Source organism: Rhinolophus sinicus, linkage group LG07, assembly GCF_036562045.2.
Source record: "Rhinolophus sinicus isolate RSC01 linkage group LG07, ASM3656204v1, whole genome shotgun sequence".
Lineage (NCBI taxonomy): Eukaryota > Metazoa > Chordata > Mammalia > Chiroptera > Rhinolophidae > Rhinolophus > Rhinolophus sinicus.
In genome coordinates, this window is record NC_133757.1 from 124,189,272 (window position 1) to 124,214,839 (window position 25,568).

A 25,568-nucleotide genomic window follows, 5' to 3' on the forward strand; every position below is an offset into this window, starting at 1 on the left:
CACGCCTATTTTAGCACGTTGGTTTTGGACGCCAGCCTGGAGAGCCACACAAAGCCAGAAGCTGTGTGCTCTCCTGAGCCCTCCGCCTAGCACAGCACGTCAGAGGAATGTGTGGCCGCGCTGGGTTCAGGTCGGGGCGCCGCTCACGCCCAGCTGGGAAGCAGCAGCAAGTACAATAACCTGGCAACTCCATGTGTTCCCATCCACGCCTATGCTGGGCTTTCTGTTTTCTGAAGTAAGACTTCAGGGAGAGGGAAGCAGCAACAGGAATTACAAAAGTCATATTTTCGGAAGACAGAAGGATTGACATACTTTGCTGTTAGTCATTTCAAGTAGAAATGTGGAATCACTTTTTAAAAATGTAATGAAAAATTACTCTTTTCTTGATAAGAATACAATATTTGGGAAGGATATAGGTTTTTCACTTTTCAAACTTCCTCCTGAAATGCAGCATCATAATAATTTCTGTATGATTTCACTCATTTCAAACATATCCTAAGACAGGGCAAACATGGACTTAAATAAAAGAATATCCAAAGCATTTTAGGGAAATTAAAAGGTCCCCTTTCCATAGGAGAATACATTTTTTAAAAGTGTTTAAAATTGTGTCTAATTTAAATGTTATTCACAGGGAAGCTATTGAAAACCTTGTACGTATAAGAAAAATTTAAAGTTAAAAGAAACTAAAATTTTTGTATTTTTACTTTTGAATAGCTTGTTATAAATAGGCAAATTTGTTAAGCAACTATCGTTTATTTCTCACATAGTTTTGGTGAGGCAGGTATTTATGAAACTTAATGGTAACTAATGTTTTGAAAGTCTGGGTTTAAACATTACCAGAAATAACTGGATGTAACTTCATTATTGCCCCACCTGCATACTATATAGGTCCCAATCCCATCACAAACTTTCTCTAGTGTCTCAGGGGCTCTGATTGAAGCAATGATTCTCCTTTACTTGCGATCCCACGAGGAACCACGTGGGGGCGACATCGCACCGCAGTCGGCTGCCTGTGTGCCCCGCCAAAGGGGTGGTTCCCCCAAACCCCAAACCTCGGTTTAGACTTTGGGAGAAGCCAGCTCCTTGCAAAGCTGATTTTTTTTTGCCATGTGTGCCCTGAAACAGCTCTTTTTCTTTGTGAAAACCGTTCCCCTGCTGCTTGCGGCCTCTTTTTTTTTATAGCAGTGTTTTTCCAAACGTGAGCTGATGGGTTATGAAATCAATTTAGAGAGTGAAAGACGGAGATTATATATAGTTACATGGTACAACAAGCATAAATTAGGACTGTCCTGGACAGACCAGGGCATGTGCTCACCCACTAGTTCAAGGTCAGGATTAAAGACAGTGAAAGGGAGTCAGCACAGAAAAAGCCGTGTGTCACATACTGGGAGTGTAAACAGTGTTTTATGAAACTTCTGCTCAGAGCTAGTAAAACACATTTCTCACTGGAGTCAAGGACAAAAATTCTTGAAAATCACCTTCCAGGCTACAGTGAGGACCTTGGGAAGTCATCACGCTTCCTTCTTGGTGGCTGTCTGTGCTGCAGCCGCCTCCGGCCCCAACTAAAGCTCTCACACAAAGCAAGGCTTACAACTGTGGTCCTCCCACTTGAGCCCCCGCAGTGGGCCTGGACTAAGCCAAGCTCCCCAGAACATGAGGTCTTTGCTTGTAGGATAATACTTTCCTTGTCTGGAATCACTGAGGAATGGAAGCGGCTTGTCTATTATAACGATGTGTAACTGCGAGCGTTTGTGGAACAGAAGCTGATAGAAATACATATTATTTCACTGCAGGCTTCTTGGGGGTAAGAGCCTCCTGAGAAAATAGCACCAAGCCTGACAGACAGGGACCCGCAGTAACTGTTACCGCAGTCCGCGGGTGTGATGACTGAAAGTTGGTGGCCCTGTGTTGTGTCCCGGGCGGAGGGACTGCTGCAGGGTTTTCCCTCATTCTAAGGACGAGTGTCCAGCAGGAGAAAGTAGTATTGCAATGGGGGAGGGGGGCCGTCAGTAGTTCTCACGCAGCAGTAGCACGGCGTGGGGACGGGGACACTGACTGCTCTCAGTGAGGGCCACTCATTGGGGTTACTGCTGCATAGGAGTATGCAGGGTAAAAACAGAGAAACACAGGAAAAAGGACTAACTGCTGGCTCCTGTGTCACTTCACAGACCGCGGCAGGGCCTTTGACCCTGGCGTGGAGGCTCTGCTTCTTAGGTAAACCAGCAGGGAGTTGATTTAAGGGACACCATGGTTCTCAGTACCCCTGGCCCGCCTGCTTTGTGCTGTCTTCTCCGTGGGGCCTCTGTGCCCAGATAATGCAGAGCAGGCTTCCTGCCAGGTTGTGAGGTCACAGTGGGTTCCTTAGCTCAGGGCTGCTTCCTCTGAAATGGAAACGTGTGGTTTGGTTAATGGCGCCCTTGTTCTGGCCGCCACTGGTGGTTGGAGAGAGATCCGTGGCTTTCCACGCAGCAGGCAGGGATTCTCACCTCGGTGCAATTGACATTCTGGGTGGGATACTTCTTTGTTGTGGGTGGGGCGGGTGGCTTGTGCATTGCAGGACATTTAGCAGCATCTGTAGCCTCCGTTCGCTAGATGCCAGTGGGGTCCCCCAGCCCCCTCAAGTTGTAACAAAGATGTTTTCAGACGTTACCCAACGTCCCCTGGGGTCAAAATGGCCCCAGCAGGAACCACTGAGATACACAAAGACACAAATCAAGATGATAGTCCTAAAGCACACCAGTCTTACGTGACGTTAGTACACACACACACACACACACACACACACACACACACACTAAGCCTTAGCAAGCAGACGTGTTTAAAGGACACTTTTGCAAGGTTTATTACTGTTGCATCATGAATACTATAATTTAAAATGTCTCACCTTGTAAAATGCTGCAAGGATCAAGAAATCACTTCCCTCGTGTTTCCTGCACACTCGGCACAAGCAGTGGCTTCTCCTTACCCTGCACTGCCCTTCCCGGTGAGCTCCTGCTCACTCTCCAACACCCAGCTCCAATGTCACGCCCTTTGTAGAGGATTCCAGGAGTTCCAGTGGCATCTTGTCTGTATTTCCTATCACCATTGTTACATTGTATTGTAATTATTTAGGGGTCTACCTCCCCAAGAAGGGTAAGGATTGTCTTACTCAGTGTAGTGCCTGTTGCAAAGCTTTTACATACTAAATGGCCAAGGGCTGATTGTCAGAGAGCCCCTGTGGTAGCTGACAAATCTGAGTTTCAATCTTCTGCTTCTTATTAACTGTAAGACTCTAGACAAGTCATTTAACTCTCAAAAATTTGGCTTCTTCACCCAACCTTATGGGCAGTGTTGTGATTTAAAAACACCCCATTATATTAGTGCCTCTTTGGGAAATGAGCTGACAGTGGTCTGGAATATATGAAATGGATCCTTAGAGTTTTGAAGGCATGGCACAGCTTTGACTGAGGACTCTCAGGGGTAAGTTCATGCATTATTACTTATTTAATTATGACTATGCAATCATTTAATAATGCTGCATGTATGTGGCACCACAGGCTGAAGGGCAGCTGACACTGACCCACACCCTCTTTAGCTGGACTCTCCTTGGGGAACACTTAACACTTTCTGGAGATTCATCTGCTCTCGCATGTTCTGCTGGGAGGCAGCTTGGAACAAAGATCATGGGCCCTGCTCTGGGGCCAGGTGACCCACTTGTTAGGGGATGATCGTCAGCAAATTGTTCAACGTCCCTGAGCCTCATTTTCCTCATCTTTTACAAATGGTAATAACAATAATACCTCTCTCAGATTGTTTTGAAAATGGAAAGGTCATATGCAGTGCATGTTTCGGACTGTGCACCGACTCTGTGTGGTCCCATAATGGTAGATCCATGTCATTGCGCATTTGTCCCAACCCGCAGAGTGTACACCACCAGGGCGAACCCAGAAATAACCCAGGGACTTTGGTGATGATGACGTGTCCATGTAGGTTCATCAGCTGTAATACGTGTCCCATTCCGGTGGGGATGTTCGTAAAGTGGGAGGCTCTACGTGCAAGGGGACAGGATGGATTCAGGACTTCGCCTTCCCTTCCCCTCAATTGCACTGTGAGCCTGTAACTGCTCTAGAAAGTAGTCTGTAAAAAAGAGGTCGTCTATGGAAAATGTCTGGTACATGCCTGGGCTGTGGGGCCTACTTGCCCAGCACGACCTACGTGTTGTGCACAGATGACATCGTGCGTTCACACATCATTCGGCTGTCCGTCCACCATGTGGTATATGTCTGACTTGCCTCCTTACTCTCAAAGGCTCTGGTGCAAAGACCATGAACTGAAATTCTTCCAGTGTTGTGAGTAGGGTGTTATCATTGCCTAGAAGAATAATCGTATGACTGACATCCACCACATTAGCGTGCCTGCACTTTTCTACATTCTTCCTATGTGCTAACTCAACAACCCTGTGAAGGAAGTTCTATTGTGAACCCCACTTCGCAGATGGAGTGAGGCACGAACGGGTCACGTGCGCCATGTCCCACTGCTCACAGCTGAGGGAGCCGAGCGCAGCCTCTGCACCTCACTGTTGGATGGCCGTGCGTTGTTTGTTCACTCGCTTAACAAACACACATGGAACAGTTCTTTTCCTCCAGGCAGTGAAACTCTGAAGATAAAGCAGACATACGTGCCGTCCTCCAAGAGTTCACAGTCGAGTATGTGAGACAGATGTGTAAGCAGATGATTGCTGTGTACTGTGAGAAGAATAACAATACAAGGAGAGGTCGGTGTTAGATACAGCGGAAGGCCGAAGTGCGGGTGCTCGATTCTCGAGGGCTTGTCTTCCGCAGAGAAAGGGGCCCCCTTGAATGAATGAAGCAGCCAGCCAGCCGTCTACAGCAGCTGGCGTGGCTACTCAGACACCAATAACCCTGATAAACAGTGCGCAACCTACTAGAGATATAAGGTTGTCACTAGTCACTCAGCCCATGGTTTTACTGCCTGGATTATCTTCTTAGGGAAAAGAACCATAAAAGATTCTGTGGCTTAGAAGCTCGGCAGTTGCTTTTATGTGATCTTGTTATCGGCAACTGACAAACGGTGAAGCAGATACTCCCCTGGTTGTGAGAAAATGAAGAAGCGCCCTGCTTTGATGTGTCTGTTCTCTGAGGAGACTGCAGGATTGTTCTGAGCAGGAGGAAATTAGGAAGAAGCGCTTCAGAGCCTCCCCTTCCTCTGTGAGGCCCTTGTGAGGTGGAGCGCTGGTTTTCTGAGTCATTAGGGGAAATGGGACATGGCAGGGCTTCTCAGGAAGGCTGCCCACGAAGCATGTGTGGCTCTCCTCGATGTCACAGGTGGCCTGGAAGGAACGCGGTCTCGGAGAACGAGGAATGGCCCTTGTTCCAGGAACGGCCATCTGTAATGCACTGTGGCTTTCAGCCAGTGCATCACTTAAGGGCTGGTAACCCGAGGCTTCCCAGCCAAGGGGAGGAATAAGCCCCTGGATGCTGACGTCACAACTTGGCAAAACAGGCCTTTCCCCACCAAGAAAGGTTGTGAATTGAGGGGAAACTTCTTACACGGACCTCCTAGGTAGCGGGGTTAAGATGTGTAGGAGTTTGAGAATTTAAAAACCCAGTAAGAGCTAATTCCAAGCATGGAGAAATCCCCTTTATCATGGAACGATGTTGTGTGTTGTGAAAGGAGGTAATAAGCAGGGATGTGATGGAGAGACTGGAAAGGGGGTGCTGTCGGGGACAAGAGGCCTTCTGAGGGGTGAAGTAGGCAGAGCCGAGGCTTTCTGCTGCCCTCACAGGCTCAGCATTGCAAAGGCTTGTTAAAGGACTTAGGTCAGTGCCTCCCAACCTTTTTGTTGAATCTGCCCCAAACAGACACAAAATATTTGTAGTAGAAATGATTGCAGGGCCGGGTATCAGAAGCTTGGGAGGCTGGCGGCAGGAAAGGGATGAGGTGAGGAAGGGAGGCAAGGCAGGTTTAAAAGCAAACCTTCCAGGTGAGTGGGAATTTCCCTGCCCAGCCATGCCTTAGTGGGCCACTCTTCTTGGGACGTCTGTGACCATTGCCACCACCCCTCAAAGGCTGTGCTAGTTGAGATAGAGGCCATTCCTACGTGTCTGTTAGCCCCATATTCTCTGGAACTTCCAAGAGCATGTCAGCTCTCCCTTCCCACGTAACTGTTAGAGTCAGATTCCCTCTAAGACTTTTCTTTTCTAGATTAAACTTCAGCTGTCTTTTTCTTAACCATCCTACACTCTCTTCCCCCAGGACCCCACTCTGTGCCAGGTGAGGCCAGGTAACCTGAAAAACAAATCCATGATACTCTGTCAGCCAGTGTATCTCTTGTGTCTGTAATCACAAAACAGGAAGAGGTTTCAGGGGTCAGCTCAACCCAAGTCCACATGTACACGTGGACAAGAGTGGGGCTCAGTGTCACACAGGTTGTGGTGGGTAAGTGAGGACTAAATGCAAGTCTCTGAACACTCAGGGTGGCAGGACTTACGCCAGATCCCGGTCCTGGGAAACGTCTCAACAGGCAACAAATCAACAGGAACCAGGATAAACTGACCATGCATCGCAGAAGGCAGCCTGCTGTCGCCTTTTCTGTAGCGCTGCATTGTATGGAAGGAGACCCTCCCCAAACCAGCAGGGCACCTAAGGATGCTAAGGCTGCATCTTAATTCGTTTGGTGAAGATGATAGTTTGTTGTTGTTCTCATTTTGTGATGCAAGGCTCACACACTAAACGGGAGCTGTTGTTCTCCTTATTTTTTGGTTGGTGGTATTTTACCTTCAAAGCTGTAATTCTGTGGATGTAACTTATTTCCAAAACCAAAGGATCCTTAAAGGAACAAATAATATTAAAGGGTGGTAGTATATTACATAGCAGCTATATCATTTACTATAAAGGAAGGAGTGAGAAAAAATTCAAGGCAGTATTATTGGTGTGACCATTTTGCCTGGAAATGCACAAAAACTCATATGATTTTTTAAAAATAAACTTTTAATTTTAGAATAGTTTAAGATTTACAGAAAAACCACAAAGATGGTACAGAGAGTTCCATACACCCCACACTCAATTTCCCGTTATTAACATCTTACATTAGTGTGGTGCATACGACACAGTTAAGGAACTAATATTGACACATGGTTATTGACCAAAGTCCTTTCTTTATTCAGATTTCCTTTGCTGTTATCTAATGTCCTTTTTCTGTTCCAGGATTCCATCCAGGATATAACACCCTGAAAATAAGACGTAGCCGGACAATTAGCTCTAATGCATCTTTTGGGGCAAAAATTAATATAACACCCGGTATTATATCATATCATATATTATATTATATAAGACTGGGTCTTATAGTAAAATAAGACCGGCTCTTATATTAATTTTTGCTCCAGAAGACACATTAGAGCTGATTGTCTGGCTAGGTCTTATTTTCGGGGAAACAGGGCATTACATTTAGTCATGCTGTCTCAGAAGGTTTCTCTTGACTATGACAGTTTCTTAGACTTTCCTTGTTTTGATGACCGTGACAATTTTGAGAATTATTGGTCAATTTTTATCTTTCAAATGGGACTGGTCTGATTTTTTCACCCTTATGATTAGCCCGAGTTTCTTGGAAGAAGACCGCAGAGGTAAAGCACAGTTCTCAACAGATTGTATCAGGAGTAATGCTATCGGCATTACGTACAGCTGTTGATGTTGACCTTAGTCACCTGGCTGAGGTTGTGTCCGTCCGGTTTCTCCACCATAAAGTTACCCTTTTTCCCCCTTTCTACACTGTACTCTTTGGAAGGAAGTCACTACATGTAGCCACACTTCAGGGGTAAGGAGTTGTGCTCCACCTCCTATGACCCATTTTGAGTTAATTTTTGTGAAATGTGTAAGGTCCGTGTCTACTTTTATTTTTCTTGCATATGGATGTTTAATTGCTTCAGCTCTGTCTAAAGACTATCCTTTCTCTATTGAATTGCCTTTGTGCCTTTGTAAAAATCAGTTGACTATATTTGCGTGGGCAATTCATTTGACATTGAAGGTTCACTTGAGAGTGATTCTTGAGAAAATTAGTTGAGTTTGATTTTATTTGCACTAGTCTGTTCATTTAATTTCATTGACATCTTATATCTCCACATATGTTGCTATCATCTTGGCTACTGAAAGTGGTACCTCTAAAAAAGAAACAAAAATCTTCAACTTCACTTTCCTCTTCCATGGGTGAGACTAATAGACTATGAGGGTGAGAAAGGGAATTTAGAAACCCTCCACTCTAACAATACTGTCTATCCTGTGAGAAAAGGTCCACGAATGCCTTGTTCAAGGTCGCACAGCTAGTAAGTGATAGAGCCACTGGCCAGTGACCTCAGTTACTCATCAGGGACTCCAGCCAGGCCTGCCACCCACATCGTAGCCTAGTTTAAACAGAGGCTTCTGCCTCTTTAGATCTTCCTCTCCAGTCACACTAATCTGTAGCTACCGTACTTCTCAGGTGACTGTGTGTTATCACCCACCAGGCTGAGCAGAAAACCAGCCCCGGGGAAATGATTCTGAGAAGCCAGGCGCTCATTACGCAAACTCCCGAGTCCTTGTCCCAGGAGGCAACGGGCTTATGTTTGATCTGTAGCCAAACTGTTCCTATAAAACCTCTTAATAAGCACGGAAAGGTTTGCTTCTGGTCACAGAAGAAACTCAGTGAGAAAATGCCGGCGTCGTATGTACATACAAGCCACGGCTGTTATTGGAAAAGGTAGCTCAGTGGGCAGAGCCTGCTGAACTGAGTCGGAAGACAGCTTTCACCTGAGAGAAACAATGGTGCACCTAACCCTGTGTGGTGCCTATGACGTTAGGACCACGTTGTTCTCAAGTAAATAGGCCGATAAAGAGGCAAGGGGTCACTCAATAAATGGAGACAAGGTTTTAACTATACACTTGACATTCTGATCCCACAAACTTTCTTAAATATGTTAAGTGGATTTGTAAATCTGTGACTATTTAGGCCTGTATGTTAGACAGTTAGCTCACAAGATGCTCCCACGTCTTATACATCATCCAAAGCAGCAGAAATGATGTGGGACAGTGCAATCTATCTCTGTGAGTTGAGGGTTAATTTTATTCTTTTATTAAACTTCGGATCTACTACTATAATTGTCTTGCCAGTTCTTTTGAAATATATTTGATTCCTTTAAATTTCTCAATTACAGCCAAAATCATTCTATGTAACCACAAAAACCATCATTTGTGAAGCACCTAATATTGTGCCTAATGGTATCCTAGGCGCATTTATGCTCCTCATTCTCATGCAATATTCACAGCAATTCTGTTAGGTAGATTACATTATTATCTTAATTTTGTAGTAATTAAGAGAACAACAACAACTCTGTAGTTTACACGCAAAAAACCGTCATGCCTTCTGCTTACTGCATCTCAGTCCAAACTCCAACTTCTTACGTCCCTGTTCCAGCTGCGATTGAGTCATTTCATTAACTCATACAAAGGTAAAGATGATGGCGGATGCTTGGTTTTTCTGCATAAGAGAGATTGGAGAAATCAAATCTAGTGGTAGAATTTTCTGGCAGTGAAAAGCCATTATTGGGGAAGGGGGTACTGGAGACAGGCTGGGATTTCCCGCTGTGGAGGCCACTGTCCTTTCAAATACGCTTCTTAGCCATTTACCTGGGAAGATGGCAACCCGGGGGTGTGTGTCTGTCAGCGAGCACAGGGTACATCTGAGGACGAAGCCTGGCTCTGTTCAGGGAGCGCTGCTGGGAAGAGCTGAGCCCTGAGCATGTGGTGAAATTTTCCGACGAAGTTATGTAGCCACCGATGGGATAAATGAATTAACTGTCGTTCTGCAGCTAAAAATTCACACATGGCAATTATAATAATTAGAGAGTATCCAGGAAGAAGTTTACAAAGTAGCTTAGGTGGTAGTTAATACTGAACGCTATTTTGGGTCAAATCTCGCATACTTGTTTTCATTTTCTGTTTTCAGTCTACTTAACATTAGACACATTTCTTCTCAGTCTTGCATACTTTCAGGCAAACGTTTTGGAGCAGCATGGATTCCAGAATACATCTCTGTGCAGTTTTGGCTGAACTCTCACATTCTCGTGGTTTGGGGCCACGAGCAAACAGAAAACATTTTGGTGACCTAAATAATTTGAACAGTGCAGGTTTTTAACCAATCTCTTTAACCAAAACATTATCTATCTATGGCTGTTGTAGTTGTACAGATGCATACTTCGTAAGAGTGAGGGCTCTGAGTTTGGACTACCCGAGTTCAAATTCTAGCTCTGCCACTTACTGGTTATTATTTAACCATCTTGTACAAATGCTTCCTCATTTGTAAAGTTGCGGGGGGGGGGGTCCATAGTAGTATTTATTTCACAGGATTGTTGTGAGAAATCAAATAATCACTTAGAACAATACCTGGCACAAAACAAGCACCCAGTGCGTGTGAAATGCGATCATTCTGACTTTTGTGATGTAGGTGCACTCCACAGTTCCTATCTGTATTTAGTTTTAACTGATAGCATACATGCTTTTCATCTGTTTCTCCTGAGTATATTGATCATGCTTATTCTAATTTTTTTTCTGTAACTAAAATATCTGGATCAGTGTGTCCGTTTCTATTTTTTCTTTATGGTTTTTAGTAATTGATTCTGTCTCCTGGAATGCCTGGTAAGTTTTAATCCGATACCAGGCATTGTATTTTAGAAATTATAGAGGTTTCGGGGTGAAATCTTCCTGCAGAGGCTTTACTTCTTCCTCCCCAGGGAGCTGATCCCTCTGACACACTCAGAGATGGAACCAACTGGGGCTGATCACTGGGGTGTTTTTAGACTTAATTTTTAGAGCAGTTTTCAGTTCACAGACAAGTTGAGCAGAAAGTAGAGTTCCCATATGCTCCTGCCTCCACACACACACAGCCTCCCCCGTTCTCAACGTCTCTCACCGGAATGGTAGTTTTTTCTTTTTAACCAAGAATGGCTCTATGTTGACACATCATTATCACCCCGAGTCCGTAGTTACATTAGGGTTCACTGTTGGTGTTGTACATGCAAGTGTATAATGACATGGACCCATCCTACGGAGCAGTTTCACTCCCTGAAAATCCCGTGCCCCACCTACTCAGCCCTCCTTTCCCCAGTGCCCCTGGCAACCCCTGATCTCTAGTGTCTTCATAGTTGTGCCTTTTCTAGAACGTCACGTAGTACATAAGAGCTTTTGTGAGGCTCTTTGCCATCTGATCCTGGAGAGTAGCCCTCTGCTACAGACTGAGTGTTTATGTCCCCCCAAATTCATAGGGTTGAAATCCTAACCCTCACTGTGATGGTACTGGGAGGCGGGGCCTCCGGGAGGGGACGAGGTCCTGAGGATGGAGCCCTCCTGCTCAGGACCCCTCCTGCGTAGGGTTCCTGTTTTTATGAAGGAGACTGGGGAGAGCTCCCTGCCCCTGCCACCACATGGGGACACAGGAAGAAGATGGTCCTCTCTGAACCAGACACTGAATCTGCCTGCACCTTGATCTTGGACTTTCCAGCCTCCCAAAGTGTGAGAAATAAATGTTTGTTGTTTATGCCCGAGTCGAGGATATTTTCGTTACAGCAGCCAGGCCCAGCTAAAATAGCCTCCTAGGGTCGGTCCCGCCTGAGGGCCCACTGTGGCCCCTCCCTCCTGGTGAGTCTTTTCAGGGGGCAACACCTCAGCTTTAGTTTGCAGACTTTCTGCTTCATTTCTTAGTACCCTGCTCCACGCAGCATCAGAATTTGGGGAAAAGAGGTCAAGTGTCAGACTTGCTTTCCTACCCACCCCTCTCACTGGCAGCCCAGCCCAGCTTACAAGAGTCCAATTTTTCTCTCCAGCTCCCCCAAATGCCAAAATGCTGCTGCTTCTCTGTCCCCTACTGACCTCCTGCCCAGACCTGTGGCCTGGATTCTCGGCTCTTTCTTGCCCAGTGCTCAGAATTGGCACATCCCCCAAGGGAAAACCAGCTGCACCGCGCCCCCTCTCCCCTCCACGTTGCTTCCTGCTGCAGTCTTGTCACTGAAGTCCCACGTCCCCCAGCTGTGCTTCCGACAGACGCTGCTCTGGGCTCTGACCAGCTTCACTACGCATTCTCAGTGAGAGCACTCACTGCCCTTCATCTGCGGGAGGGCGGAGGCCCTGACACGCGCCTGACAGAGGTGCTGTGTTTCCCTATTTAGCTGTTAAGATTAACAAACAATAGACACAGTTGAGCCGACCATCTGCCTATTCCACTCTCCACAGGCTTGACTTTGTGGATGATTTGTCCTTCACAAACAGAAATCTGTACTTCAATTTAGCACATTGCTAGTTAATGTATTTGATCACCTGTCGTGTAAATACTTAGGAATTTTATATGAATTTTAAAATAAATATTTAGTAGTCATAATCACCATATCTGTGTAGCATATGTGAATTTCAACTTGCCAATAGAGATTTGGGGAAATGTAATTTTACTTTTTTATAACTCAATTTCAATCTTGAGCTCCGATTTTACTTAAATGGCAGAAACTTAATCTTGGTGAATTTGGGGATTTCCCTAGAATTGTGTTTAAGTAAGGAGGGACTTACAGAGCGCAGGGCACAGGGCTGGGGAGGGATCTAACGTCCAGTGTCATCTGCCCCTGACAAGTCCCCTGGGCATCCTCCTGCCTCCCCATGCAGTGGTCCAGTCCAGCACCTTTTGACCGTCTTATCTGCAAGGCCCCTTTCGATCCACTGGCTTCTCTGTGTACCTGCCTCCGTTCTTTAATGCAAAGGGAACTTTCCAGTGCGCCTGAACCATTCTTGCTGGATGAAATGGTCCCATGTGTCCAGGAACATTATGTTTTTCTGTAGGGCTTTGCTGCCTCATTGGAGCTGAGCTCTGACTGGCTTTTGGATCCGTCTTCGAGTCCTGGGGCAGACATAGACGTATGCTTCACAGTGTTTTGCCCCAACACGTTGCTTATGCCACAAGTTCTTTCAATTTTACTAAATACCTAGGTTTTTGAAGCTCAAAATCCAGGAATAGTTTGCTGCATGTTATCTCATGCATCCCCTGAAGCAATGATAACAGATTAGCCTAGCTGAAAGGGGGAAAATGAAACACTGGCGAGAAAAACAAAGCAAAACCTTGATTAGAATTTCTGTGCATTCATTCAATAAACCCTCACTTACTCGTTGAGCTTCTGATGTACGCCCGTCAGACACTGGCAGTCATGATGGATAGATACGGCTTCCAGATCGAATGGGGAACGCACACAAAGAAAGGCGATTTCAAGACTTCGGGTTAAATATGCCGGAGCAAACACACATGTTTACTCACCTCCCTCCAGAAATGACGTAAAAGTGACTGTAAAGAGGATTTTTTAGGCAGAAAAATGAAGCGCATGTAAGCGATGGAATGTTGGGAACTGGAAGCAGATGGACTAGTGGCAAAACTGATTTAACAATTGAAACCGAAACTGGCGTTAAGGAAGGCGGAGGAGAAGGCTGAGTTTAACTACAGGGTCTCAGAAATATTTAGGAATATTGGAGTAGGGTGCCATGGTGCTGACACTGGGAGAGCTGATTAGTTTCAGGTCTGTAAGAGAAATAAACGAGCTTTTACCTTCCAGGTGAGAGAGGGGTTGAGTCTCCTATGGGAAGCTAGCTAAAAATAGAAACAAAGAAACAAGCAGCAGTAAAACAATCTCGCCAGGTTACCCTACAGGGATGAGTACCAGTCTGTTCATCTTTTTTTTTATTATTATTTTATTACTCTATTTTAGTATGTGAGCAGATAGCCAAGGACTACCAGACATTTATGGAAAGCTTATGCCATGACAGATAGAACCAAATCAAACCAACAATTGAAGAAAATAGAAACTATATATGGAGCAGAAGGAAACTTAAAAAACTATCAAAGAAACCCTGTAGTTAACATTCTCATGTGATAACAAGAAATGCACATCTGGGAAATGACGAGAGAAGGCTATAGAATGGAACTATTCAGAGAGCAGAATACTGCTGTTTGGAGTTAAATATAACAGAAAATTCCAGAAGCAATTTTGGGAGATTAATTTGAGGCAATCTACCAGAAACTCAATCAAATGTAAAGAAATGGAAAAGGAAAATATTAAGAGTTCAGGATGCCCAATACCTGATAAGCAGGAGTTTCAGAAAGAGAGAATACATAAAGACAGGGTAGGATATTTTTGAAGAATAATCAAGAAGATTTCCCTGAGCAGAAGGACCCAAGTTTATAACTGAGAGAGCTCACTCAGTGCCCTGCATGATGCATGCACAGACAGAAACTCACCCTAAAGCATGCCATTGTGAAACTTCAGAACCTTGGAGATACAGAGAGATCCTACAAACTCCCAGAGATTAAAAACACAAAGCTCCAGATCAGAAGGGCACCAGACCACTGACCGCCCACATGGAAAAGCTACAAGTCAGTGGCAAATCCCTTAAAAATTCAGATGGAAAATGATTTCAAATCTTGTTTTCTGTTCTCCGTCAAATTTTCTAACAAGAGTGAAGGCAAATTAAAGACATTTCAGACAGGCAAGTTAAAAAAAAAATTTACCTTCCTTTTAGGAAAATACTAGAGAATTAGTTCCACAAAATAAGGAAATAAACCAAGAAGAAAGAAGATCCAGGAAACAGGACCTAAAACAGGAATGAGACAAAAGAACGTCCAGGCAGCTTGACCAGTCGTTCCACTCCGCCTGGGCTTGCGGGGGGCCCGGTGTTGGACTTTCAGCTTTAAAACTGGGCCTGTCCCTGGGACTGGGACGCGTTGGCCATCCTATGTGTAGGGTTAGAGTGAGGGGAGTCCCATGTGGAGAGGGCTGCAGACAGAAAACAACGGGACCAGACAGGGAGGGGACAGCATTCCAGAAGGGAGGCTGGAAAATACACCCAGGGAAAATACAACACGCACACATCCGTGTGTGTGTGTGTGTGTGTGGGGGGGGTCCTGGTGAGTTGGAATGTATTACATTCTTACAGGTTAATAAGCTGTAGGCACTCAGGCAGTGGGATTTTCAGATTGTTTAAGATCTTAGAGGAGGAACCATTCAGAGAATGACAGTGCCCAGCGTACGTGAGAGTGACTATTACACAATGTCCTTCACTGTCCTTCAGACACTGAGTCCCGCTCATCCCCTCCTCTCAGTTTTCCTCTTCCTTGAACGAACCCTCATGCTCATCTCATCCAAATTACAGGATTGCACAAAGGAGAAAAAGTGAACACTGTAGTTCCGCCCGTCACACGCCTCCTTCCCTGGTAGGCTGACTTCTGGGATGGGTACACCCATGCCCACCCACCCACCCAAGGCTTTCTGTGCAAAGCCTCCTTCCCACTCGCTTACCTCTGAGCCTGAAGTTAACAGAATTCTGCCATGTCACCCATTTGCTCTGCAGACTGCTCTAACTGGACAGATTCTGTGTATCTTTTTTTTTTTTTTTTAATCACTGTACCCTCAGTGCCTATAACAGGGTCTGACACACAATACACTTGTTGAATGAAGGAAGAAAAACCCCAAGTAAAGAACCAATGCTGAGAGAACCACAAACTGACCTCAGAGAGCTGAGAAGCTGGCTGACAAGTCAGGCCTGCGCCGTGGAACAGTGCGATCATAGGGACTGCATTTTGGTTTCTGAGTGGGGTGGGTGGGGGATGACACCAACATGGAAGATGAGGGTGGGGTTTAGTGGTGAGACTCTTTGGAAGGAGAAGAGGGATGAGAAATTAAAACCAGTCTTCCTGCTATTTCTAGGCATTAAACAAGTGAGCTCATCTAATCCTAATCACCGCCCCTAATTAGGAAAAATTAAATTATACTCCAAGGTCACACAGCAGTAAGATCATAAAATACAACTTGACCCCCCCCCCCACGAGTCCTGTCCAGAATCCAGAATCCCTGTTGAGCATATACCTATATTCACCTGGTACCTCTCTTTTACAAGGTTTCCTTGAACTCTTGTTCACATCTTTCTCATCATTCTGAATATCAGTGGTTTGCAAATGGTTAATAGCAACCATTGTTAAAAAAAAACCCCACACCACAACGTATGCATTCATCCACTGAAAACATCCAATGAGCAGTTGCTAAGTGCTGGGTTCAGTGCTACGTGCAGCGGCTGCAGCGATAAACAGGAGACCAGACGTTTCTCCTTTTATAAGTGGGCTCAGTACTAGTATTACGGCTTCTTTTTACTAACAGCTCTGAGGATTAAAGAGCCTCCTAGTAATTTGACACTGTTGGCTCAGGATGCGGTTGTGAAGTACACGTGGACCTACCGGGTATTTCTCCTAAGGACACTATGACCACTTTAAATCTAAAGGGCAAGGATGGGAGCCACTACCTTCCGCTGGGATGGAGAAGTGATGCAAGCAGAGGAGGCAGAGAGATGCAGCAAGCTCCACACACTGCGATTTCGCCTCCCTTGCCAGTAAACACCCACTCAGCTGTGACGTGGTGAGGCCCCGCCAAGCGCGAGCGGCTCACCCGTGTAAGCAAAGGAGAGTCCCATGCAAAGAGCCACACTAGTTCTCCAAAACCTCCTCTTTAGTCCCCAAAGCAGACTAGAGTCTTCTCTCTTAATCCGAATCTTCACAGAGCTTTGCGTTTACCCTAGAATATCTTAACCGGGTCTAGCGTTGCAAGCTTTTGTCCTCTAGTCTTGTCGCGGGGCCCTGGTGGCTCCCTCCCCACACGAGCACGTCTGAGAAGGGCGCTGTCTTTCTAGCTTTGCCTTTTCTGCACCAGCCTCGTCCAACATCCTGTAGTTCTCTCTCTCTCTCTCTTTCATATTCTCATATATTTTAAGTGTTTATGGAAATATTCCTATATTTATGGAACTAATGCAGGGCACGGATCAAATTTAAGTTATATTAAAGTTTTAGGCTAGTTTTGAAAATAGAAACTGACCCCAGGCAGAGGTTTTGACATTTCCCACGTAAGTTACCAAACGGCTATACGTTTAAGAGAGGAAGAAATCGCGGACACTTGAAAAAGAAAACCCGAAATTTGAAAACAAATTGGGATATGGCCCGCAACGCTTCACGCTTTTTCTATGCCACCGTCAAAGACGCGCTGTCCTTGGCCGCAGTGACTGTCTCTTCCCGCAAAAAGACACCCGCGCACCGCTATGTCCCAGCAGCCGGGTGAGGCCACCGTTTCCGCGGCCGCGGAGAGGAGAGCGTCCGGGACAGCTCCCCGTGCCCTTCCCGCAGGCGCGGCGGCGCAGGGCGTCCCGGGCTTCGCGGAGCGGCGCCCCCTCCCGGTTTCACTGCGGCCGCGGCCCCACCCGGTCGCGAGGCCTCGGACGGGTAGCACTCGCACGCAGGCGCACTGAGGCCGGGCCGGGGCGGGGCGAGGCCGGGCCGGGGCGGGGCGGGGCCGGGGCGGGGCGGGGCGGGGCCTGGGGTGTTTCCGTTGCTTGGAACCGGCCGGGAGCGGCTATCGGAGCCTTCTGCGCCTGCATCTCAGCCCTGCCCACCGCGCTGTCGCCTGCGCTCCGCCGCTCCCCGGGAGGTTTCGGCACTTGGTCCCTCCGTCTGGTGAGTGCGCACCTGGCCCGGGGAGGACCCCTCCGGAGGGGGAGCGGGACGCGGGGCGGAGAGCGGTCCCGGAGCTGCGGAGACGGCGGGGCGGCGCCCGGGCGGCGGGGGTCCGGGCGCGCGGTGGCGGGTGTGGCTCTTGGAACCCGCTCTGTCCCTTCTCTTGCAGGCCCGCGTCCCTTCGCCGGACCTGAGCAGTCGCCATGGCACAGGTGAGGCCGTGCGCCCCGCGCAGCGCCCCGATTTACTAACTTTGTCGGCTGTATCAAGGGAGATGTAGAATTTGTCAAAAAGCCAGAAAAGTTTGGGGTAAAGGGAATCCGCCTTGGGGAAATGGTCAGCTCCCCGATTTCCCCTTCGCCCGCGCCGTGCCCGGGTGGCGCCTGCCCCCGCGGAGCAGCCCCTCGGACCCGCTGCAGCCCGTCCGCGCGGCCGCCGGTGACGTGGCCGGGTTTGCGCGCTGCCTCCTCGAGTGAGTGTGTAAAAGCGGCCCTCCCTAAAATCCCGTCGCTAAAATTAGAACCAGAGCAGGATAACGCTAAGTTCAGCGTAATCACGTGAGGAGAACGCGTTTTTCCCCCTCTTGGCTTCCTTTATTTTTTTTCCCTCCAAGTTCTCTGTATTTTAATACTCTGGGTGGGCGTTGGCTTTTTTTTTCCAGTAGAGCTCCTAGTCCAGCTTTTTCCAGTCGCTCAACCCAAGTTTACTAAAAGGAGCTGTTCGTCCTCTGCACTGATTTTTTTTTTTCATGCAAAATATGAAACAGAAGAGCTTCTTTGCTTAAGTGATGAACTCGTGAAACCAGTTCTGGATTGAATTTGCCTTGGGACTGGATTACCTAATATTGGCCTTCTTTGTCGTTCTCAACATTTATCAAAAATACCGGAAAAAGAAAACCGTTTAATTTATATAGCAATCTTTAAAAATTGACCGTACTATACAGTCTTTGTGTGAATAAAATATCTGTGCTTAGCAGCTCCACTCCAAAACTAATTTTACAGATCTTATCAGTCTAAACGACTTGTCAGAGTTCAGATAAATTTTTCAAGCAAGTGTTTTAACTACTCAAACAGTGCCCTCTCTCATTTAGAGTTCACTTTTTTCCTTTATCAGATTGACTTATCAGAACTGAATAAGGTTTCAGCCTCCTTTCCAACAGAGAATGGGAGGATTAAGATAAATTGGTAACTGTTTAAATTTACACAGTGCTTCCATTCTTACTTCCCCTTTTGCACTTAAGAAATAGTACAATAAACCAATTCTCGTATTGCTTCTAGTGGAAATTTGGTTTAGGTTCTTGCCCATGTAAAGGATACTTTTATGTGGAATTAACTTTCCTATCCTGAGAATTATTTTTCCTATCTTGGATATGCTGGTGTGGTGATGTAAATGATTTAACAACCAACCATTAAAGAATAATTCTCTTTATCCTTGCTCATTCGGCTGTTTCTCAATCTCTCTTGTAAGTTTATCCAGTGGTGTCTGACGTTTTTCAATCAGTTCCTTTTAATAAGGTGGACTCTTTACCCAAGAGGGCATCAATGAACACATTTTTCCAATCATGGACATTAATAAGTACAAAAAATTAAAATAGTGTAAAGGCCCTTTTACATACAAAACACGGGAGAATGGCGGCTTGTATTACAAAATTATATGTTATTTCTACCACAGTGTAACACCAGGACTGTTTTCTATTAAAACCACAGTTTTTAGTCATGAAAGTTGCACTGGCTTTGTTATTAGTTATCCTTGGAAGCCATTCAAGTAAAACATTTTGTTAAAATATTAAGGTGGAGTTTTGTTGTCTTTATACTTACTTTAGTGGTGTGCAAAATGCCTACATTATGGGATTGCACTTTCACTGTCTAAAATTTTCTTTGGACCCAGTATGCTTGGAGGAAAGCTGAAGTAGCTTCAGTATTGGGTTTCAAACGGTTTCAACCTTTTGTTGAACTGTGGTGGGAACCAGAGGCCTCCACTCAGTGGCCATTGTAGACTAATGGGATCAGTTGCCTGAGTCTTAGAGGTGCCCATTTCGGCAATTTAAAATGTATTATTAAATACCAGTGTCTCTTATTTATTGAAAAACTAAAACGTAGCCGCCCACATCAGTCATTCTTCATGTTATGAACTATATTTTCCATACCAGCGGTTCTCTCTTTCTACTTAACGTTGGAACCCGCTACCTATAAAAGTCTGCGAAAATCCTGCAGTCAGTTATTGTATGTGTAGGTCATGGGTGTGCCTGGCTTGTTAAGAATTTAACAGGAAAGCTTTGATTGGTTGAGCTGTGATTGATATATTGGAGTTTTTCTTTTAGTATAAATACATATCATTAAGGATATGTTACACTCTTGTACGTATTTATATTAATGTGTTCATTATATAAACAACAAATTACATTATAATTAAATATAATTTATATCAATGCAATTTCTTTAGTTAAAGTTTACACTAATGATCTCAGTGTAGGGGGACAAAGCTGTGACAAATATTGGGAACTCCATAAAAAGCGACATCCATGGTCATGTTGGGTGAATACATTCAGAGCTGGAGGACATGATGGGGTAACGACCATGTGAGCTCTGTCCTCTTTCTGGTCCTAATCCTCGTCCATTAGCATGGCAGTGTGTGGGATTCTATGAATTAACTGCCGTGATGGAGAGAAGTAGTCTAACATGAGGCTTCCCCGTCTTTCTGAGAGAACACGGCTAACTAACTGTGTCTCCTCCATGACACACAAGAAAAATATAAATGACAAATGTGCCTGCATGTAAACAGTTCCTGGACAATATTTTCTCTATGTTTGAAGCCATTCACTTGAATGGTTTTATATTCATATGCTTTGAAACTGAAACCGGAGGCCAACAGAATCCCAGGCTCATGCCGCCTGCGCCGCTCAGCCAATAGAATAACACAGGAGTTGGGCTGTAGAATAAGCGTTTATTATCAGCACTGGTGGTCTGCGAAGGCAACAGATTAACACCTCCAAAAACTGTATAAACATTCTCAGACCGATTTGGGGTAAATCTGGATGTTCCTCCAGAGGCTACCTGAGGGTTCCAGGTCTGCGTGGAGCCTTCCCTCTGGCCACATGATTCTATGGTGGAATCAGCAACCCAGGAACAATGATGGGATTTAGCCTGGAAAGAATGCTAGACCACTGAGATTGTGATCAATACGCCCAAGGGTATTAATCATAAGCTTCAGGGCCATTTTCTAAAACAGGGAACTGGGTGGGACGGGACATTCCCAGCTCAAACCACAGGAAGTTAAGCTACAGGTAGATCAAGGAAAGGTGAGTTCGGGATGTGGAGAGGCCACTACTGTGGGGGTGCCTCCATGGTGCTTCAACATCAGCTTTGCTACGTGAGCAATAAATTACTGTGATCATTGGATTGGTAACATCTTTAACTATGTTAAATTTAGGTAGAAGAGTACAAAGTGTTTACTGAGCATACCAGAAAGCGGTTAATAATCCCCTGAATTATTTACACATAGTAAAATGTTGTTGAATCCTTTCTTTTTTTCAACAATCTTCTTATTATATAAATGCGAATTTTTCAGTAGGTGTAGGGTCATTTCCGTAATCGGACTTAACCATATTTTGGATTTCTTAAATTGGGTCCTGATCTATTTCTCTCAATGCTTAACTGGCTCACATGGGTTTTTCATGTCACTATTTAGCTAAAGCCAACATTTTTCATAGATAGCCTAATTTATTTTATTTATTTTTTTAATTAATTTGTGTTTTTTATTGGGGCAGGGGAACAGGACTTTTTTTTATTGGGGAGCAGTGTACTTCTAGGCCTTTTTTCCAAGTCGTTGTTGTCCTTTCAGTCTTAGTTATGGAGGGCGCAGCTCAGCTCAGCTCCAGGTCCAGTTGCCGTTTTCTAGTTGCAGGGGCAAAGCCCACCATCCCTTGCTGGAGTCCAACCGGCAACCTTGTGGTTGAGAGGACGCACTCCAACCAACTGAGCCATCTGGGAGCTCAGCGGCAGCTCAGCTCAAGGTGCCGTGTTCAATCTTAGTTGCAGGGGGCGCTGCCCACCATCCCTTGCAGGATTCAAGGAATTGAACTGGCAACCTTGTGGTTGAGAGCCCATTGGCCCATGTGGGATTCGAACTGGCAGCCTTCAGAGTTAAGAGCATGGAGCTCTAACCGCCTGAGCCACCGGGCAGGCCCCCTAATTTATTTTAAGTACTTAAAAGTACATTTTATATTCCTGGTTTGGAAAAATCAAGAGACAGCCGTAGACATGATCCATTTAAACATTTTAATTCAGTTTAAGGCTTTTATACCTTTTATTTTCTTTAAGGTAGTGAAACTTTAAAATACTAGATTTGGGGCAGTTTGAACTTAGTTTCATTTATAAGGTTGTTTATAAAGAGTTAATATATTCAGGGCAGCAGGAGTGTTATGAGGGCGAAATCAGGCTACGTAATCTTTCACTAGAAACTTGGTGAACCTCAGAGTTCCCTCCCTGTATGAGGATTGATTAGGAAACTCTTGGGTTGATTGGAAGCCACTGTGCCATGATAGCTTACAGAGGTCCTGTGCACAGCACGCTGGGCCCATGTAAACGAGTCAGTGTGAGTTGAGGTTCACTCTAGAGGAGATGTAGTGCATGTGCATCGCCTCTTGTCTTGCCATTCACTGTAAGTCAGGTTGCTGCGTAGTGAACGACACCTTCTTAGGATCTTAATTAGGGCCTGTGCTGCCTCCGGTTAGTCTCTCAGTTCCTGATTCCTTAGACTCTTGTCTCTATTTTGGATGCGGAGAAAGAACTAGATCCAGAACTGCTTGGCTGCTGTGCCTCGGCGGTCAGCAAACCTATTCCCTTACCTGGCGTCTCAGGCCCCTTGGGAGACCTGCACTGGGCCAGGGTAGTTAGAGGTGGGCGGTCGGTGGTTTTCTTCTTTTAGTTACTTTAAGTGTGAAGTGGTAGAAATACAACAATATTTTTACATCATAGATTCATTTCTGCAATAAATTTTATTCATGTAACCTGTATGCTGTTCTAAAATTTCACAGACACACCAGCTCATTTTTTTTTCTTTAATTCATGTTCCTAAGACCTTTGCTTTAAATGGTTTTTGGACCCAGCCTTTCAGCTTTGTAGTTTATATAATATGTACTCCTATAAGCAATGGATTATTTGGAAGGAATGCATAGTCCAGTTGGCGTCATTTCTTCGGACACCAGTTGCTAACTGTTGTCTTTACCTTCCATTCATGCATGATGCGTGCATGATGCATGCATGAATGTATGAAGCTTTTGAGTTCCTACCATGTGCCAACTATTGTTAGACATGGGGAGGATAAAGGGAAACGGAACTCAGATTTATTGCTGTAACAGATGCATTGCCACACCCTCTGTGTGCATTATTTAATGCTCATAATACAGTTTTGGAAAAAGAATTACGATCTCTGTTTCACAGAAGAGGAAATTGAGATTACTTAGCTGGCATTAGTCGAATGGGACAGAGGAGGGATGGCAAAAGTAAATGCTCGGGAGTGTGAAGGGGTTTGGCATGACCGGGAGCTGCATGCAGGTGGGGGCGTGGAGCCCTGTCTTGGATTTCAGAAGGTACAGAATACGAATCACTTTGCAGGGAATGGAGAGCTATCAGAGTTGTAAATTGGGTGTGCCGTGGTCAGATGCGTGTTTAACAAGGATTGCCTGGTGCCAGTGTGATGGTATGTTTCTGGGGGCTGCAGAGGTGGGGTGGCGGTATGGGGGTTGAGGGGGGACGGAGACGGAAGCTGGATGTTGGACGGCCACTTAGGAATCTGGGCCACTAATCCCAGTGAAATCTCCAGGCCTTGGACTACGCAGCAGCTGGGGCTCTAGACCGGAGGGAACTATGGGAGAGCGTGGGCAGTTTGATTCCCAAGTGGTGGTGGTTGGTGGGGAAGGGGCAGGATGACAGGCTTGCTTGACCAAGTGGTTGATGGTGTTTTTCTTTGAGTAACGAGTGCAGGTTAGGGGGACCCAGTAGTGGGTTTGTTGAATTTGTGTTCCTTGTGAAACACTTAGGTTGGTGCCATCTAGTAAACAGCAGGGTATGTATGATCTTTAAATCCTCTCTCATCTCCGCAGCTCATCCATTTGTTTATGTATCATTTACCTCTTCCTTAGCTAACGAGGATCTGAAGCTCACTCATTTCCTACCTTTCTGTGGGGCCAGCCATGTGCGTTAGCTTTCTGCCCCTTGTTTAGATACAAGAGGAAATAAAGTTGTGTATCTGGGCACACTCTTCTCTAAGGTGAGAAATTACAGACTTGATCTTTTTGAGGCATTGGTGTGAATGAATTAGTGATAGAGCGTGCCAAGCGCTCTGCACAGAATGCCCAGTGGACAGTGAGGAACCCCGTTTAGAGCATGTGCTCTCCCATGTGTGCTCATCGGACTAATGCCTTCGCCCACTTACTGATTCGGCATCTCCATCGTTCAGGGACGGGTTAGCTTTCCCTTTTATTGGCGTTTGCCAAGGGAAGACATTCTTACACTGGCAGGGAGGTAGTCATGGGGGCATTAAAGGCACAACAAAAAATCTAAATCATACAGACACAATCTTTGTGTTGTTACTTAAAAACTTCTTTCTACCACTGTGCACTTAACTTAAACTGCTTTATGGTGATGCTTTGTCCCCTTACACTTGATTTGAAGGAGGTCGCAGGTAGTAGGATAATTAGATGAAATGGGAAGAAGCAAAAATAAAGAGCATGAGAGGGAGAGGAAGTTGGGCAAAACTAAGCAATAGTTACAGGCCAGCGTGAACTTACGGCTGTGAGCTCTCACCTTCGCCTTTCTGATGGGCTTGGAAAGGGTAAGGACAGGGGCTCGAGATCCTACCTCTGACCCCTGATTGTATGTGTTTGTGCCCCTCCGTCCTCTTGGAGGTTCTGGGTTTTTTTCTATTTATTTTACTTTGCAGCTCAAATTGTAATCATGTCACACTGGCTTTTTCTTCTTTTCTTGCTCATCTCATTTCTTCCTGTGTACAGTAATTTTCATTTTCTTTCTTGGCCCATGGAAATGTTAGTGGGCCTGTGCTCTGTCTGTCAGATAAGACCTGAGCTGCTCTGGCTGGAGCAGGAGGGCAGAGCTCTGCCCATGTGGCCTCCCCTGGGCCCTCCTTTCTCAGTGGCCTCCAGAGGCGCTTTGCGAAACCTCAGAAGCACCACACTGAATCGTCGTCACCTGTAATGGTTCGCTTTACGATTTCTGGCTCCTTGTTAGTATTGAGTGGAGTGTTGGGTGGTGTTTTCATTGCACTGAAAGACACACTTACAGACGGCTTTGTTCCCCCCTGTGCCTTCCAGAAAGCTTTGATTTAAAGTGTTCCAGGCAGGTGAATGTGTCCTCATCTTTAAATCTGAAGTTGTTATTTCTGTGTTATTTTCCTGTGTCTTTAAATTCTGTGTCTAGAAAAGCAACCCTTCCTTTTTGGAGGTTTAATTTTATCCAGTTTGTTTTGGCATAGCTAGTCTTTGAAGGTAAAGAACTTTTTCATTTAGAACAAACAAAAAAAGCCAATAAAATTATAGAGCTGGAAGGATGGATAATTTTGAAGGTGAGCGTTAAAAGGGCGAATTACGTGTTTTGGCCACGTATTGTCTGAGACTATATGTAATTCCCTTGGAAAGGCACTGGTGGCAGAGGATAACGGTGGGTGAGGTGACTAGTATACCTACGTACACTTGGGGTTCACCTGGGAAGGTTGAATGCCCGACCCGAGGCTACTGGGAACCACAGGAAGCAGGGGACACCCTCTCGTCTGAGTCATGTAGTCACATTTGCCCACTGCCCCCCCGTTTTGTGTGGGCGGGACGGGCTTGGACAGGATGTCCCATGAGGGTTCTGCCCTGGTGACTCATGTCTGATTCACGTCTGGCCCCTGAGCCACTATGTGGCTTTGCTAGCTTTGACAGTGACTCTGAACGAATGGAATGTAACAAAAATGTTTCCCAATTTCTGGAAAGCTCTCAGAAATACAGCCAGCAGCTACTTCTTGT

The 25,568-nt window shown here is 45.6% G+C and overlaps 1 protein-coding gene and 1 long non-coding RNA gene across 3 annotated transcripts in view; one reads left to right on the top strand and one right to left on the bottom strand.

The window, feature by feature from the left end:
- Positions 1 to 5,266: 5,266 nt before the first annotated feature.
- On the bottom strand, positions 5,267 to 12,335 carry LOC141572764 (uncharacterized). Of its 2 annotated transcripts, XR_012498246.1 has the most exons (4): positions 11,896 to 12,335; positions 9,658 to 9,839; positions 9,403 to 9,508; positions 5,267 to 7,229 (listed from the first exon to the last, which is right to left on the bottom strand). It is a non-coding gene; the product is annotated as an uncharacterized LOC141572764 (long non-coding RNA). The 2 variants fall into 2 exon arrangements; XR_012498245.1 differs by lacking the exon at positions 5,267 to 7,229 and having other exon boundaries at positions 9,225 to 9,508.
- A 5,069-nt stretch (positions 12,336 to 17,404) lies between these two features.
- ANXA5 (annexin A5) overlaps positions 17,405 to 25,568 on the top strand; it is a 28,466-nt gene continuing 20,302 nt past the window's right edge. Inside the window, exons 1-2 of the mRNA XM_019741406.2 lie at positions 17,405 to 17,545; positions 17,715 to 17,757. Of these exons, the coding sequence (XP_019596965.1) occupies positions 17,749 to 17,757 (9 nt within the window). The 5' untranslated portion in view covers positions 17,405 to 17,545; positions 17,715 to 17,748. The remainder of the gene's footprint in view (positions 17,546 to 17,714; positions 17,758 to 25,568) is intronic.